The sequence below is a fragment of the Dendrobates tinctorius genome, unplaced genomic scaffold (assembly GCF_039654945.1).
Source record: "Dendrobates tinctorius isolate UK_male_01 unplaced genomic scaffold, ASM3965494v1 ptg000073l, whole genome shotgun sequence".
Lineage (NCBI taxonomy): Eukaryota > Metazoa > Chordata > Amphibia > Anura > Dendrobatidae > Dendrobates > Dendrobates tinctorius.
In genome coordinates, this window is record NW_027361741.1 from 6991394 (window position 1) to 7010042 (window position 18649).

At 45.2% G+C, this 18649-nt stretch overlaps 1 protein-coding gene across 5 annotated transcripts in view; it reads left to right on the forward strand.

Moving 5' to 3' along the window:
• Positions 1–18649, forward strand: part of ACACB (acetyl-CoA carboxylase beta) — a 398726-nt gene that overhangs the window by 260090 nt on the left and 119987 nt on the right. For all 5 annotated transcript variants that reach the window (XM_073582603.1, XM_073582604.1, XM_073582605.1 and 2 more), the window contains 4 exons: positions 9698–9798; positions 10773–10861; positions 16880–17004; positions 17536–17649. In XM_073582603.1, the coding sequence (XP_073438704.1) occupies positions 9698–9798; positions 10773–10861; positions 16880–17004; positions 17536–17649 (429 nt within the window). The remainder of the gene's footprint in view (positions 1–9697; positions 9799–10772; positions 10862–16879; positions 17005–17535; positions 17650–18649) is intronic.

Here is an 18649-nt window from a genome sequence, read left to right on the forward strand (position 1 = left end):
CATCTTTAAAGGATTCTAATGATAGGATTATAGAATCCCTAGCAAAGTCTGCATTCGAAGCGGCTTCAGCGGCGGTATGTCCAATCTTTGCTTCATCTTGGGCAGCAAAGGCCATAGCTACTTGGGCAGAGGATCTTCGTAAGGCTAGTTTCACACTAGCGTTTTGGAGCGCAGCGACGGCCTGCGCACGGCCGCCGCTAAGCCCCGCCCCTGCCGCGCCCCGCCAGTAGCTCCGCCCACCGGCGCATGACGCTGCATGCGCCCTGCGTCCCCTATCTTTATCACAGGGGGCGCAGGCCGTGCGCAGTATGCGTTTGGCGGCGCATGCGCCTTTTTGACGGTGCGCCGACACAACCAAAATGCAGCAGGTTGCGTTTGGCGCAGGTCGGCGCACCGTCAAAAGGACGCATGCGCCGCCAAACGCATACTGCGCACGGCCTGCTCCCCCTGTGATAAAGATAGGGGACGCAGGGCGCATACAGCGTCATGCGTCGGTGGGCGGAGCTACCGGCGGGGCGGGGCAGGGGGCGGGGCTTAGCGGCGGCCGTGCGCAGGCCGTCGCTGCGCTCCAAAACACTAGTGTGAAACTAGCCTTAGGGCATCCTAGATAAAGCACAACCAGAGCGGTTGGCCGATCTCGCCAATCAGATCTCCCATACGGGGGATTATCTGCTTTCTGCTTCTTTGGATGCCGCATCCTGCGCGTTTCAGGTGTCAAGCAACGTAGTGGCAATCCGACGTACGATTTGGCTCAAGGCCTGGCATGCGGACTTGTCTTCTAAGAAGTCTCTTACTAATCTGCCTTTTCAGGGAGTGCTCCTCCTTGGATCCCAATTGGATCAGATTATTAAGGACGCCACCGGAAGCACGAGTTCCCTCCTCCCTCAGTTGAAGCCTCGCAGACCTCCACTAAGGCGTCAGTTTCGTCCCTTTCGGGCCTTCCGCCGTTTCAATATGGCGGAGAACCCTAACAACCAACAGAGACCGCAGGCACGTCAGGATAGAAAGAAAGTTTCCTTCAGACCCACCCCCTCCTGGCGATCACACTCTTCCCAGGGCAGACCATCCAGATCCAGATCTGGATGGTCCACATCAGCATGACTATCGTCGGACTTCCGAGGGTCCCTTCCAATTGGGAGGTCGACTCCTCTTCTTCAGGGACGTCTGGCTGGCCTCAGTGGAGGACGCTTGGGTCAGGGAGGTTGTATCGTCAGGATACAAGATAGAGTTCGTTTCTCGTCCGCGAGATCGTTTCTTCGAATCCCGCCCTCCAAAAGATCCAGCCTTGATCCCGGGGTTCTTTACAGCCATCGCCTCTCTCCTCAGTTCCGGGGTGATTGTGCCCGTTCCCGAGGCGAGGCGTTTCACAGGGTTTTATTCGAACCTCTTTGTGGTGCCGAAAAAAGGTGGGGCGGTCCGACCAATCTTGGATCTCAAGCTACTCAACAAAAGAGTCCGCCTCCGCCACTTCCGGATGGAGTCGGTTCGTTCGGTAATCGCTTCTATGGAGGAGCAGGAATTCATGTGTTCAATAGACATCCAAGATGCCTATCTACATGTTCCCATATTCTCCGGACATCAGAAGTTCCTGCGGTTTGCGTTTCGCCAGGAACATTACCAGTTCGTCGCGCTGCCCTTCGGTCTCGCCACCGCACCCAGAGTCTTCACGAAGATCATGGCTGCGTTGATGGCCTTGTTGAGGATCAGAGGTCTCGTCCTTTTTCCGTACCTTGACGACATTCTGATCAAAGCTTCCTCTTTTCAACAGGCTCGCCTAAGTCTGACGATCGTCTTAGACACTCTTTCCAATTTCGGGTGGATCGTCAACAGGAAAAAGTCCTGTCTGGTTCCTACTCAGCGGCTTGTGTTTCTAGGCCCTACTGTTCGACACTCGTCGGGCAAGGGTCTTTCTCCCACAAGAGAAGATTCTTTCCCTGCAGCAGGATGTACGATCGCTGCAGATCACACAATTTCCGTCCCTCCGAACAACCATGAGGGTCCTGGGAAAGATGGTGGCGGCGATAGAGGCAGTTCCCTTTGCCCAATTTCACGCCAGACCTCTCCAACACGCCATCCTGTTGAGGTGGAACAGGTCGGCTCTGTCCCTGGATCATCCTGTTTGTCTTTCACACCGGATCAAACGGTCACTCAACTGGTGGTTGGCGTCACCTCTCATTTCCTTGGGACGGTCTTTTCTTCCCATTCACTGTCAGATTGTAACAACGGATGCCAGCCTCCTTGGCTGGGGGGCAGTGTTCCGCATTCACACTGTTCAGGGTCGATGGTCGTCTCAGGAATCAGCCCCTGCTGTTCAACGTCCTACGAGCGATTCATCTGGCTTCCGTTCACTGGGAGAGGCTCCTCAGGGGCCTGCCTGTCCGGATTCAGACACACAATGCCACAGCGGTGGCATATGTCAACCGCCAAGGGGGGACACGGAGTGTCTCAGCCCTAGCAGAGGTTTCCGTGCCGACAATTTCCGTGGTACACATTCCCGGCGTAGACAACTGGGCCGCCGATTTTCTGAGCCGCGAGGGTCTCGCGGCGGGAGAGTGGTCCCTACATCCGGAGGTGTTTCATCTGCTCTGCCGTCAATGGGGAACCCCGGACGTAGATCTGCTGGCGTCTCGCCTTAACAGGAAAGTCCCACAGTTTGTATCCAGGTCTCGAGACCCTATGGCAGTGGGCGCCGACGCTCTGGCCGTTCCTTGGTCGCAGTTCGAACTCCCCTACCTGTTTCCTCATCTGCCTCTTCTTCCCAAACTGTTGAAGATCAAAGCAGAAGGAATCCCAGTCATTCTCATCGCCCCGAATTGGCCCAGAAGGTCTTGGTTCGAGGACATTGTCAATCTTCTCGCGGACGCCCCCTGGAAGCTTCCGGACAGGGCAGATCTGTTGTCTCAAGGCCCGATTTGCCACCCCAATTCTCGGTCGCTCAATTTAACGGCGTGGCTGTTGAGACCGAGGTTTTGAAACGGGCGGGATTTTCCGATCGAGTAATTCATACCATGATCCGAGCCAGAAAGCCATCATCTTCCAAGATTTATTACCGTGTCTGGAAGGCCTATTTCACTTGGTGCGAGGCCAATGACATCGCACCCATGCGCTTTTCGCTCCCTTCGGTTCTGGTGTTTCTTCAGGCAGGGCTGGATGCGGGGCTTGCCCTCAGCTCTTTGAAGGGTCAAGTTTCGGCGCTGTCCATTTTTATTTCAGAAGACGTTGACCTCCCGTCCTCAGGTCAAGACCTTTCTTCAAGGCGTGGCTCACACGGCTCCTCCGTTCCGAGCGCCCATAGATCCTTGGGATCTTAATCTGGTTCTCGAGGTTCTGCAGGGTCCTCCTTTTGAACCTCTCAGGGATGTTTCCCTTTCTCTCCTTTCTTGGAAGGTGGCCTTTCTGGTGGCCATCACTTCCATCCGGCGCGTGTCGGAATTGGCGGCTCTTTCTTGCCGTTCCCCTTTTTTGGTACTTCACCATGATAAGGTAGTTCTGCGGCTTCCGCCCTCTTTCCTGCCTAAGGTGGTGTCCTCTTTCCACCTCAATGAGGATATTGTTCTTCCGTCCTTCTGTCCGAGTCCAACTCATCCTCGGGAGCGGTCCTTGAACAAGCTGGATGTGGTCAGGGCGATGAGAGTCTATCCAGGACGACTTCCTTGCGAAAGACAGAGTCTCTTTTCATCATTCCAGATGGGGCGCGGAAAGGTCACCCAGCTTCAAAGGCCACTATTGCTCGCTGGATCAGATCGGCAATCTTGGAGGCCTACCGAGTTAAGCATCGAGTGGCTCCTCCAGGGATCAGAGCGCACTCTACCCGGGCAATGGGTGCCTCCTGGGCGGTACGCCACAGGGCTTCCGCGCTGCAGCTTTTGAAAGCTGCAACCTGGTCGTCGGTTCACACATTTGTGAAATTCTACAATGTCCACACCTACGCTTCGGCGTAGGAGGATTCTGCAGGCTGCGGTGGTGAGTCCGCTGGCCTGATGGAAGTTTGTTTTCCCACCCCAGGGACTGCTTTGGGACATCCCATGGTCTCTGTGTCCCCCAATAAGGCGAACGAGAAAACAGGATTTTTTGGGTTGCTTACCGTAAAATCTGTTTCTCGGAGCCTTCATTGGGGGACACAGCACCCTCCCATTTTCTACAACTCCTGTTATTATGTTTGTTGGTTGTTTACAGTTGAGTTGTCTGTTCTGTTTTCAATCTATTCTGTTACTTCTCCTATTGCTTTCTCACTAACTGAGGAATTTCCTGCCGGTCGGTGGGGTGTACACTGCGGAGGAGGAGCTAACCTTTTTTGTGCATAGTGTCAGCCTCCTAGTGGCAGCAGCATACACCCGTGGTCTCTGTGTCCCCCAATGAAGGCTCCGAGAAACAGATTTTACGGTAAGCAACCCAAAAAATCCTGTTTTGCCAAAAATCACAGCTGGCATCAAGCCCTTGGGTTAGTAATGGAGTGGTGTGTATCAGACACCACCATTACTAACCCAGTACAGTAATCAAAAATAAAAAACACACACACTTGTTTACTTGAATAAAGACTCCCCCAAACTATCCCTGATTCACCAATTTATTGGAGAAAAAAACCCATTCAGGTCCACCAAACTCCACCAAATCCAATGTAGTCCAGATATGGATTCCTGAAAAACATAAAAAGAGAGAAATAAGCACGAGACTGTCCCTCGTTCACCAATTTATTAGCAAAAATGTTCCTATGCAGCTCCACTGTAGTCCAGTGTTCCCGGAATCCGGCTTTGGTGACTGTGAATAGCAGTAAAGTGCCTGCTATTCACAGTCGTCGGGTCCTGACGAGAATACTTATGAGAGCCGCCGGGTCTGGCGAAGCTCGGTGTCATCTAGCAACTTGAACTGTTGAGACCATGGCAGCATATGTGCACTGAGTGATCTAGTATAGATTGCTCAGTGCACATCATTTGCTTTGGTCTGACTGTGTAAACCAACAGTAAAACCATCCCCGATCAGTAAAAGTTTATTGATCGGTGGTCGTATCGTGCCACCCTTCGGTCCATGTAAAAGGACCTTTAACCTCTTTGATTAGCAAGTGCTGGGAAATTAGCAAATACATGACTTACACCTTTCAGATAAACTCCCTGTGGGGAGAGGAGCAGCACGGCTGAATTTAGCTGTGTCACGTTACATACCCTAAACCCTATAAAAGGGCCCCTTTAAATTCCCTTATGCATATTGCATGGTCTGTTAGTCTACTTTTGCCATCTTGGCACTCTTAACAAGGAGAAACATTTTTCCTTAGACCTATTATTATATTGTATTTTTGCAAAATTGCCAAAATCACAACAAAAATGTGACATTGCCACAATGTGTGATGATCATAGAATCATAGAATCGTAGAGTTGGAAGGGACCTCCTGGGCCATCTGGTCCAACCCCCTGCTCAAAGCAGGATTCGCTAAATCATCCCAGTCAGATGTCTGTCCAGCCTCTGTTTGAAGACTTCCATTGAAGGAGAACTCACCACTTCTCGTGGCAGCCTGTTCCACTCATTGATCACTCTAACTGTCAAAAAGTTTTTTCTAATATCTAATCTGTGTCTCCTCCGCTTCAGTTTCATCCCATTGCTTCTAGTCTTTCCTTGTGCAAATGAGAATAAAGTTGATCCTTCTACAATGTGACAGCCCTTTAGATATTTGTAGACAGCTATTAAGTCTCCTCTCAGTCTTCTCTTTTGCAAACTAAACATTCCCAAATCCTGCAACCTTTCCTCATAAGACAGGGTTTGCAGACCGGTCACCATTCTGGTCGCTCTTTTCTGAACTTGCTCCAGTTTGTTGATGTCTTTTTTAAAATGTGGTGCCCAAAACTGGACACAATATTCCAGATGAGGTCTGACCAAAGAGGAGTAGAGGGAAATAATGACTTCACGTGATCTAGACTGTATGCTTCTGTTAATACATCCTAGAATTGCATTTGCCTTTTTTGCTGCTGCATCACACTGTTGACTCATATTCAGTCTGTGATCTATTAGTATACCCAAGTCTTTTTCACATGTGCTGTCATTTAGCCCTATTCCTCCCATTCTGTATATGCTTTTTTCATTTTTATTGCCCAGATGTAGTACTTTGCATTTCTCCCTGTTAAAAATCATTCTGTTAGTTGCTGCCCACTTCTCCAGTTTATTTAAATCTTTTTGAATCCTCTCTCTCTCTTCTCTTGTATTAGCTATCCGTCCTAGCTTTGTGTCATCAGCAAATTTAATCAGTTTACCCTCAATTCCTTCATCTAAATCGTTGATAAAGATGTTGAACAATACAGGGCCCAGGACAGAGCCCTGTGGTACCCCACTTGAGACATTCTTCCAACTGGATGTGCAGCCATTTACGACCACTCTTTGGGTCCGATCACTAAGCCAGTTATGAATCCACCTAACAGTTGCCTTGTCCATTCCATACTTAGTCATTTTTTCAATAAGGATTTTATGAGAGACTTTGTCAAATGCTTTGTTGAAGTCAAGGTATACTATATCTACAGCATTTCCTTGATCCACCCAATCAGTGATACCGTCATAGAAGGAAATTAAGTTAGTCTGACATGACTTATTAGTTACAAACCCATGCTGACTCTGTTTAATCACTTCATTCTTATCCAGGTATTGACATACATGTTGTTTAATAATTTGTTCAAAGATCTTTCCTGGTATAGAAGTCAGACTCACCGGCCTATAGTTGCCTGGGTCCACCTTCTTCCCCTTTTTGAAGATAGGAACAACATTTGCTCTTCTCCAGTCTTCTGGCACTTCTCCTGTTCTCCAAGAATTTTCAAAGATTATGGAGAGGGGTTCAAAAATTTCTTCTGCTATCTCCTTCAGTACTCTGGGGTACTGGGATATACTACAAAGTGCATGTAATGTTTGCTAAATATCATCCCCTATTTAATTTTAACATTGAGAGAGAGAATATCAAAAATAAAATCCAGAAAATCACATTGTATAAATTTATTTTCGTTTTGCATTGAGAAATAAGTATTTGATCCCCTACCAACCATTAAGAGTTCTGGCTCCAACAGATCAGTTAGACGCTCCTAATCAACTCATTACCTGCATTAAAGACAGCTGTCTTACATACTCAGCAAAAAGCAGCTGACAACACAGCAGGGACTAAATGGATGCAAGTTCAAAAGTTCATGAACCCAGATGAACAAAAATATCCATACAAGAGAAGGAACAGCATCCAATCCAGGTGAAAGTCGTATCAAAGATTTATTCTGCCAGTATAAAATACAACATTTCGGCCATATTGTACTTGAAAAAGGCCACAATATGGCCGAAACGTTGTATTTTATACTGGCAGAATAAATCTTTGATACGACTTTCACCTGGATTGGATGCTGTTCCTTCTCTTGTATAGCTGTCTTACATAGTCACCTTTATAAAAGACTCCTGTCCACATACTCAATCATTCAAACTCTAACCTTTACAACATGGGCAAGACCAAAGGGCCTTCTAAGGATGTCAGGGACAAGATCTTAGACCTGCACAAAGATGGAATGGGCTACAAAACCATAAGGCCAGGTTCACATAGCGTTAATGCAGTCCGTTCAACGTCCGAGGGTCCATCACAGAATGATGGCACATCGCTAATGCATGCCGATTATGACATGCGTTAGCGATGCGCTCGTCTATAGCAGTGTATGGGTGCGTTAACGCATCCGTTACATAGCGTTAATGCCGCTATGTAACAGATTCGTAAAAAACGCACCCCCCCTAATGCAATATGAACCCAGCCTAAGTGAGACACTGGGTGAGAATGAGACAACTGTTGGTGCAATAGTAAGAAAATAGAAGAAATGCAAAGTGACTGTCATTCGACATCAATCTGGGGTACCATGCAAAGCCTCACATCGTGGGGTATCCATGATCATGAGGAAGGTGTGAGATCTGCCTAAAACTACATGGGGGGGGGGGGGAGGACTTGTTAATGATCTCAAGGCAGCTGGGACCACAGTCACCAAGAAAACCATTGGTAACACATTATGCCTTAAGGCTATGTGCCCACGTATGCAGAAAATTTCTGCATGAAAACCGGACTCCTTCCCAGAAAACTCGCGTTTTTTTTGCCGCGTATTTTTTGCATGTTTTCCGCGCAAAAAACGCATGTTTTTATGCGTTTTTTCTGCACGTCCCCAGTCTCATAGCTAAAAACGCGGACTTTTCTGCAAAACTAATGAGCATGCTGCGTTTTTTACAGCGATGCATTTTTTTCACGGAAAAAAACGCATCAATATGCACAAAAAGTGCAAAATGCATTAAAATGAATGGGATGCTTCTTTTAAGCGATTTTTAAGCGTTGTTGCCGGTAAAAACGCTTAAACGCGGAAAATAACGCTTACGTGGGCACACAGCCTAAAGGTTTAAAATCTTGCAATGCCCGCAAGGCCCTCCTGCACAAGAAGGCACATGTTCAGGCCTGTCTGAAGTTTTCCAATGAACACCTGGATGATTATGTGAGTGTTTGGGAGAAGGTGCTGTGGTCAGATGAGACAAAAATTGAGCTCTTTGGCATTATTGAGCTCTCGCCATATTTGGAGGAAGAGAAATGCTGCCTATGACCCAAAAAACACCGTCCCCACTGTCAAGCAAAGCATGGAGGTTAAAACATTATGTTTTGGGGGTGTTTCTCTGCTAAGGGCACAAGACTATTTTACCGCATCAATGGGAGAATGGATGGAGCCATGTACCGTAAAATCCTGAGTGACAACCTCCTTCCCTCCGCTTGTACATAAAAAATGGGTCATGGCTGGGATTTCCAGCAAGACAATGACCCAAAACATACAGCCAAGGCAACAAAGGAGAGGCTCAAAAAGAAGCACATTAAGGTCATGGAGTGGCCTAGCCAGTCTCTAGACCTTAATCCTATAGAAAACTTGTGGAGGAAGTTGAAGCTAAAAGTTACCAAGCGACAGCCTCAAAATCTTAATGATTAGAGATGATCTGCAAAGAGGAGTGGACCAAAATTCCTCCTGATATGTGTGCAAAGCTCATCATCAACTACAAAAAACGTCTGACTGCTGTGCTTGCCAACAAGGGTTTTGCCACCAAGTATTAAGTTTTGTTTGTCAGAGGGATCAAATACTTATTTCTCACTGCAAAATGCAAATACATTTATACAATGTGATTTTCTGGATTTTATTTTTAATCTATCTCTCAATGTTAAAATTAACCTACCCTTACAATTATAGACTGTTGATTTCTTTGTCAGTGGGCAAACTTACAAAATCAGCAAGGGAACAAATAATTATTTCCTTCACTGTACATGATATGCAGTATGTACAGACACCCTGTACTAGATTTGAATGATTTAACATTGTTTTATACACAAACACCCTACGGCTATGTACACACGTAGTGAAATCTGCTGCGTTTCCGCAGCGGTTTTGGCTCTGCGGAAACGCAGCAGATTCTGCTGCGTTGTACAGTACCTTTATTTTCAATGGAAAAAAAAAAAAAACGCAGTGCACATGCTGCGGATTTTTCCACGGTTTACAATCCGCAGCATGTCAATTGTTTGGTGCAGAAACGCTGCAGTTTTACACCTCATCCATTATGAGGTGTAAAACCGCAGACAAACCGCAGGACTTTTGACCTGCGGTTTTCTCTCCAAAATCTGCACACCCAAAAAACTACGTGTGCACATAGCCTAATGGGGTCATTTCTTCTGTCTTTGTAGATTGCCAATATCCTGGATAGCCATGCAGCCACTCTGCAGAGGAAAGCTGACAGGGAGGTATTTTTTATGAATACTCAAAGTATTGTGCAGCTTGTGCAAAGGTAAGTTAATGATGGTTTCTGCCAATTATGATGGTATCTGCTGAAACCATAACCAGATTTATGCATGGAGTGACACATTGTCGTAAAATATTTAGGCTCTGTTTTATTTACATAGAAAGCAAATGTTCTGAAAAATAAATAATAAAAAATCCTATCTGATATGAGCTTGCTAGACCATTCTTGGATTGTTTTTAAAGTGTTACATTTGTATATAAAGTATGATATGAATATAAAACTTTGCTAAAAATTGTTGCTGCACATCTAAACTTTAAAGGGAACCTGTCACCCTTTTTTTTTTTTTTTTGACTATTAGCTGCCGGCATTAACATCAGGGGCTTATCTACAGCATTCTGTAATGCTGTAGATAAGCCCCCAATGTAACCTGAAAGAGAAGAAAAACACGTTAGATTATACTCACCGGAGGGGGTGGTCCGGTCCGGTGGGTGTCACGGGCCGGTCCGACACCTCCCATCTTCATACGATGCTGTCCTCTTCTTCCCTTCCTGTAGTGGCTCCAGCGCAGGCGCACTGCTCTGCCGAGGGCAGAGCAGAATACTGCAATGCGCAGGCGCCAGACCTCTCCCGACGCCTGCGCACTGCAGGATTCTGAATGCTGTAGGTAAGCCCCTGATGTCAATGCCAGCAGCTCATAGGGCAAAAAAAGGGTGACAGATTCCCTTTAAATCATAGCAATGCACACATTATGTTTATTTTACTTAACTGATCATCTAGTAGTATCAAAGAAAGACTTCTTCACATATATTGCAGTGCAATATTACAATGAGGGTATAGTCATCATAATTTCAGGACAGTCGCACTGTTCATAAATCAGCTACTTAGTGTCCATTTTACTTTGGTGTTAACCATGGTTTGAAACACCATGCTGGCTCCTTATACAAACACATCTTTCACTAAGCAGTCTTTGTTTTCATTTAAGTCTTTTGGATATATTAGCACAAATAATTTTTTAACAGGTACCGTAGTGGAATACGTGGCTACATGAAGTCAGTGGTGCTTGATTTACTAAGGCGATACCTGCAGGTGGAAACTCAGTTCCAATATGGTGAGTGGTGAAATTTTCTTCTTATTGGCTTTACATTAAGGTAATGTTTCTATTTTGCATCATTGGTTGACACATGAAACCATGGGTCGTTGGCTGCTGCTACCAGGAGGCTTCACCACTGATAGGAAAAAATAAGATAAGATAATCCTTTAATCGTCCCACCATGGGGAAATTCAGAGCATTACAGTAGCAAGGCAGGAACAAGTACAGATACAGATGCATAAAGGCATTACATTGACAGTAGGTAGGTACAGTGCCTACAAGTAGTATTCAACCCCCTGCAGATTTAGCAGGTTTGATAAGATGCAAATAAGTTAGAGCCTTCAAACTTCACACAAGAGCAGGATTTATTAACAGATGCATAAATCTTACAAACCAAAAAGTTATGTTGCTCTGTTAAATTTTAATAAATTTTAAACATACAAGTGTGGGTCAATTATTATTCAACCCCTAGGTTTAATATTTTGTGGAATAACCCTCGTTTGCAATTACAGCTAATAATTGTCTTTTATAAGACCTGATCAGGCCGGCACAGGTCTCTGGAGTTATCTTGGCCCACTCCTCCATGCAGATCTTCTCCAAGTTATCTAGGTTCTTTGGTTGTCTCATGTGGACTTTAATCTTGAGCTCCTTCCACAAGTTTTCAATTGGGTTAAGGTTAGGAGACTGACTAGGCCACTCCAACACCTTGATTTTTTGCCTCTTGAACCAGGCCTTGGTTTTCTTGGCTGTGTGCTTTGGGTCGTTGTCTTGTTGGAAGATGAAATGACGACCCATCTTAAGATCCTTGATGGAGGAGCGGAGGTTCTTGGCCAAAATCTCCAGGTAGGCCGTGCTATCCATCTTACCATGGATGCGGACCAGATGGCCAGGCCCCTTGGCTGAGAAACAGCCCCACAGCATGATGCTGCCACCACCATGCTTGACTGTAGGGATGGTATTCTTGGGGTTGTATGCAGTGCCATCCAGTCTCCAAACGTCTCGATCTTGGTCTCATCAGACCAGAGAACCTTGAACCAGTCTGTCTCAGAGTCCTCCAAGTGATCATGAGCAAACTGTAGACGAGCCTTGACATGACGCTTTGAAAGTAAAGGTACCTTACGGGCTCGTCTGGAACAGAGACCATTGCGGTGGAGTACGTTACTTATGGTATTGACTGAAACCAATGTCCCCACTGCCATGAGATCTTCCCGGAGCTCCTTCCTTGTTGTCCTTGGGTTAGCCTTGACTCTTCGGACAAGCCTGGCCTCGGCACGGGAGGTAACTTTCAAAGGCTGTCCAGGCCGTGGAAGGCTAACAGTAGTTCCATAAGCCTTCCACTTCCGGATGATGCTCCCAACAGTGGAGACAGGTAGGCCCAACTCCTTGGAAAGGGTTTTGTACCCCTTGCCAGCCTTGTGACCCTCCACGATCTTGTCTCTGATGGCCTTGGAATGCTCCTTTGTCTTTCCCATGTTGACCATGTATGAGTGCTGTTCACAAGTTTGGGGAGGGTCTTAAATAGTCAGAAAAGGCTGGAAAAAGAGATAATTAATCCAAACATGTGAAGCTCATTGTTCTTTGTGCCTGAAATACTTCTTAATACTTTAGGGGAACCAAACAGAATTCTGGTGGTTTGAGGGGTTGAATAATAAATGACCCTCTGAATAAACTTTTCACAATTTAAAAAAAAATTAAAGAAATAACATTCTTTTTTGCTGCAGTGCATTTCACACTTCCAGGCTGATCTACAGTCCAAATGTCACAATGCCAAGTTAATTCCGAAGGTGTAAACCTGCTAAATCTGCAGGGGGTTGAATACTACTTGTAGGCACTGTACATATACGGGGAAAAAAAAAAATGTAACCGGACTGTCACAACTTTGGATCTATCAGTTCACTGTTTGGGTCGTTCTCCGTTTTGGACAGTGCTGGTTATACAGCCTAACTGCAGCAGGAAGGAAGGACTTTCGATAGCGCTCCCTCTCACATTTAGGATGAAGTAGCCGGTCACTGACAGTACTACACATCTTTGTCACGGTCTCATGCATGGGATGGGAATCATTCTGCACCATGTAGCTCACCTTGGCCAGTATCCTCCTGTCGCCTACTTCCTGAACTGGATCAAGGGGGCATCCCAGGACAGAGCTGGCCCTTCTAATCAGTTTGTCCAGCCTATTCCTATCCCTGGTTGATATTCCACTACCCCAGCACACCACACCAAAGAAGATGACTGATGCCACAACAGAGTTGAAGAAGGATGCAAGGAGTGCCCCTCTAACACCGAAGGCTCTCAGCCTTCTGAGCAGATAAAGCCTGCTTTGGCTCTTCCTGTACACTGCATCCAAGTGATGGGCCCCGTCAAGCTTATTATTGAGGATCACACCAAGGTACTTATAGGTGTTGACTATCTCAATGTCATTTCCCTGAATGTTCACCACTACTGGTGGATTTTTGCCCTTGCCAAAGTCCACCACCAATTCCTTGGTCTTCCCGGAATTAATCCTAAGGTGGTTCCTCTGACACCACTCCACAAAAGCTTGGTTAGTGTCTCTGTACTCTCTTTCATCACCTCCTGTGATGAGGCCTACTATTGCAGAGTCATCAGAATACTTCTGCAAGTAGCAGCTAGATGAGTTGCACCTAAAATCCGCAGTGTACAGTGTGAAGAGAAAAGGGGCAAGAACTGTACCTTGAGGTGCCCCTGTATTGCAGATCACCGTGTCTAACACACTGTCCCGAACCTTTACAAACTGAGGTCGGTTCGTGAGGTAGTTAAGGATCCAGGTGGAGAGTTGGAGGTCCACACCAACAAGGCCCAGCTTGTCTCTCAGTAGACCTGGCTGTATGGTGTTAAAAGCACTAGAGAAATCGAAGAACATTATTCTCACAGTGTTCCCAGGTTTCTCCAGGTGAGAGAGAGTCCTATCTAGAAGGTGGATAATGGCATCATCCACACCAATGCCCGGCCTGTAGGCAAACTGGAGAGGGTCCATATCCGAGCTCACTAGAGGACGGAGACGTGTGAGAACCAATCTCTCTAATACCTTCATCAGGTGTGATGTCAATGCTACAGGTCTATAGTCATTAAGGTCTTTCGGATAAGGTTTCTTCGGAACTGGTACCACACACGATAATTTCCACAGTTGTGGTACTATACCTATTCTCAGGCTCATATTGAACAGATATGTAATGATCTCACTCAGCTGGTGCCCGCAGGTTTTGATTAGTCTTGCACTGATGCCGTCAGGACCTGCAGCCTTCAAAAGTTTGATCTTATTCAGTTCTTTTGCAACCTGGGTACTTGTGAAGAACAGACCCTGGCTCCGTTGACAAGTTGCAGCAGGGGGTGAGGTTATTGTAGCAGAGAGGTGTGAATGTAATAATAAATAATAATAATAGTTCCTCTACTGTAGTCTATACCTTTAGTGACAATAGGAGGCTTTTTTTTGTTGTTTTTCCCATTTAGCTTTCCTCTCCCCTCTTCTAGGCCGGGAAATGAGAGCGTCCACTCTTGTCACCCCACTAAAGGATAAAGGGAACTGTTGTCTTTGAGTCACACTCTCTCTCCAAAGGCTTGATTGTATATTTGCAAGCCTCCATTTTGGAGGTTGGTACATCAATATGCTCCTGTCTACATGCCTCCCAATGTGTGCCATGCAGCAGGTAGTAATGTTTCAAAGACATTTTCAGTGCTCCAGTCTACAAGACCAGTGACCATGCCTCTCTTGTTTCATTCCTATCACACTCTTCTCCAGGATTCTACCGAGTAGTCAGTTACCCTTGCTGCTTTCTGCCCTCCTTTGGAAGACTCATTCTCCTTTCCCTTCTGTGGCGCAGCACTGCCATAGAATCTCTACTATAGAAAAAAAATTATTCCCCCCTCCTGGATTTTTACTAGCTCCATTCTCCTCTTCTTGGCTGGGCCTATGAGAGATCAGCACAAGCTCCATTTTGCTTCTTCTCATTTCTTCCTCCTTCCATCCAGCCATATTCAGCTCCCTTCCCCCAATTTCCTTCACAACGGCCATTTCTGTTGTGAATTCCCTTGCTTGGATTTCTGAGTCGAAGCTCCCTCTGCTCCCTCTGGTGGTTACTGAGCGTAGTGGAGCTGGCCTGGTTGATGGAAGTTCCCCACCTGACGACGACAATTGGGAACCTGGGATTACTGGCTGGGAGCATATAATTGAGCTGGCTGCTCTTGGTGGTTGCTGGTGATTTCCTCCTTGTGCATTTGGAGTTTTTTGTCCCCTGCCTGATCTGCATGGTTCAGTTAAGTGATTCTTTTGCTGATCCTTTGCATCTAATCTGGTTGTGCCTTTTTTTGCTTTCTGCTTTGTTGCTAGGGTTCAGCGTACTCCCTGCTGGGCGCAGCATTGGGCCCTGCTCCATATGTTACAGCTTGTGTCAGTTTGTTCAGTCCCCTATTATGTTAGTATCTTTTGCTTTGCTTCCAGTTTATACCAGAGTGCTAGCGGGGGGGTGAGGTTGTGAGGCCTCAGGTTTTTTGTATATCAGAAGTGTTGGATTTTTTTAGGGTTTTGTGTGTGATTGCAGACAGTATCTTTTCTGTCATGTCCTGCCTAGACAGCTTGGGCCCCACCGTTTGCTCAGTCTGTTTTCTGCCTGTGTTTGTGTCTCATCTTGTCTCACCGACTATATATGTTTGCGGTCTGTCAATTCCTTTGGGGATCTACTCCGGGGCAGTTTAGATTTCACCTTTCTGACTTTAGGCTTAGTTAGTTCTCCGGCTGTGACGAAGCGTCTAGGGCATCGTAGGAACGCTCCACGGCTACTGCTAGTTGTATTGATAGGATCCAATTAGTTTCCAACCTCTCTGGTTTTCTGGTGGCTTAGCCTGTTCGTGCCATCCTCCTCGGTGACCCATTCATAACACATTTCCCAACTAAATCTCTGATTAAGGCAGCTGCAACTGGCCAAGGAAACCCTTTTCCTACCAGGGAACTTGTTATATTCAAAAAACACTATTTACCTACAGAGAGAGGGTAAATTTAGGGTAAGCACCAACTAGAAAAAAAACCCCTAAAAATAACTTATAATGCATTTCACTTAAAAGTATATGTTTGTGTATACAAACGCTTTGAAAAGGAGACAATAGATGTGTTAATGTAATGAAAGGAACAAAAATACACAAATAATGCTAAATGTCCCTAGTAGGCCCTATAGAACTGTTCACCTACCTGACCTCGGGGTTGGCACCATAAACACTCAACTTGGCACCCCCACTCAATGTCTGCAGACCCTGTAAATCCTACTATCTCCTATGCTAAATAGCAAAAATTGTATACCCTTCAATTTTGTATACCCCTCAATTGAGCTAATTATCCTGTCTATAAGTTGTAATAAATACAATGCTACTATGAATGCATAATATCCAGAAAACCATCAAAATGTCACCGTGTAAAATCTTCAATGAACCTTCTGATATACAACTTTAAAGTGCACCTGTTCATATATCCCAAAGCTGGCAGGTTATCCACATGAAATAAATGTAGACCCAGGAGGTAACTTACCTTATCATTGACATTGTAATGTCAGATCCCTTTGTCCTGACGCGTTTCCACCCCAGGGTTTTGGTGTTCACCAGGGGACTATTTAATTGGCGAGAGACCTTAATAGCTCAATGAGTCAAATGGTTACAGGCTCCGTTCATCAAAAAGAGCATGCCCAGCGGTGGCAGGTCTCTTGGGGAAGGAATCCGGCACTTGAGAGCTATTTGCTATAGAGCTTACATGCGCCATTGTGAAGCTAATGGGATCTGACCAACTTTAGTGGCTCTGCACCCCTCAGACACTGCATGATAGCGGCTTGGGGGAGCATGCAGTTCAGGCCACTAGACCAAACTGTTTAAGATCTCTTGTGGATATCTACAGCCCTTTAATTTTTAACCATTCAATTTTCAGTACAATCCATTTCTTTTTTGTATTCATATTATTTCATGAATATATATATTTACTTATTTTAAGCACATAGTTTTTTGACAGTCTAAAATTGTTCATCCTTGTTTTCTTTTCTCTAGCCCATTATGACAAGTGTGTGATAAACTTGCGGGAACAGTACAAGCCAGATATGACTCCTGTGTTAGAATGCATCTTTTCGCATGCACAGGTGGCCAAGAAGAATATCCTTGTTACTATGCTGATTGTGAGTATTGCATTTACTGGACGGACTGATAACTCTTTAATGTGGGGCTTTGCCGTCAGTATGTTTAAAGGAGTTGTACGGCCACAGAAAAATGTTTGAAAGCATGTAGCATATTTGCTGGAGTAATAGCAACCTTAACCAGCCCCTGTTGCTCCCTTTCTGACTCTTCGTGGGTCCCTTACTGGTCTCTGTACTTCCGGCTCAACCTAGACAAACTTGTGACCACAGCAGCCTATCACTGACCCATCTATACAGTCTCCAGTGATTGTCCAGATGGAGTTTTCTGCAGTCATGTATGTAACACACAACATAAGCCATGCTGTAGCACTTTAAAGCTTTATATTACCTGTATGAATCTGATAAATGCCTTTATAGGCAGGCCACATTCTCACATCCGATTTTTTTTTTTTTTTTTTTTTTTTTTAGTACCATATTCTACATATATATATATATATATTTATTTATTTATTTATTTTTTTTTTTTTTTTGAGGACCGAGTGTGGTTACTAATTAATTCTTTTGGCACTACAGGACCAGCTTTGTGGTAGAGATCCAACACTTACCGATGAACTGATGACTATTCTTAATGAACTGACTCAGCTGAGTAAGACTGAGCACTCAAAGGTTGCATTGAGGGCTCGGCAGGTAAGAATTGGTTTATATGTAAAGCTCATATAAAGTCTAGTGTCCTGCTCATCAGTAAAAGCAACATTTCAGTGTGTATATGTAATGAGTAACGTTTACTTTATATCTTATTACTTTATCTATTATGTGAGTCATGCTTCAATGCTCAGTTCATGTTCCTTTTAGAAGCTTCTGAAGGTAGTGATTTATACAGATACTCAGACTGTGCTGAGCAGCAAATGAGCTTCTAAAGGAGCATGAAGTGGGCATTGAAAGCATTGTGTTTGGGAGAGAAGGAAGTAAAATCAGGAATAAAAAGTAAATTACATCAATTCATAGAATATTAAGTCTTTTGGCGCATAAATGCCTAGTATCTGCCATCAGTCACCTATGTACCATAAGAACAATGTACCACTGCCGAATACTTGCCATTGTTGCTTCTGCCACGGTGCCCACAAAGCCTACAGGATATGTAGGGATTCAGTCCAGCTATATAAAGGTGGAGTCTATGGCGTTAGTTTCCTGATTATTTCGGGCCCGCGCCTCGAACAGCTGTTTGATCAATGCAGCCTTCTCCTGCTCCAGTTGGATAATATGCTCATTCTTATCAGACACTTCCTTCTCCTTCATCCTCTTTAGCACGCTGTAATCCACCCCACTAGTGATTGTGTCGTCGGTGCTCGCCGTGCCCGCCTACCTTGCAAAGAATATAGGGAGAGATATAATATATGCGGGGTGTTTATATATATATATATATATATATTATATTATATTATATTATATTTGGGGTGTGTGTATATCTGTCTATAGATAGATATACACACACACCCCAAATATATTATTATTATATATATATATATATATATACACACACACACACCCCGCATATATTATATCTCTCTCTATATTCTTTGCAAGGTAGGCAGGCACGGCGAGCACCGACAACACACAATCACTAATGGGGTGGATTACAGCGGGCTGAAGAGGGTGACGGAGATGGAACATGAGAAGGATCTTCTGC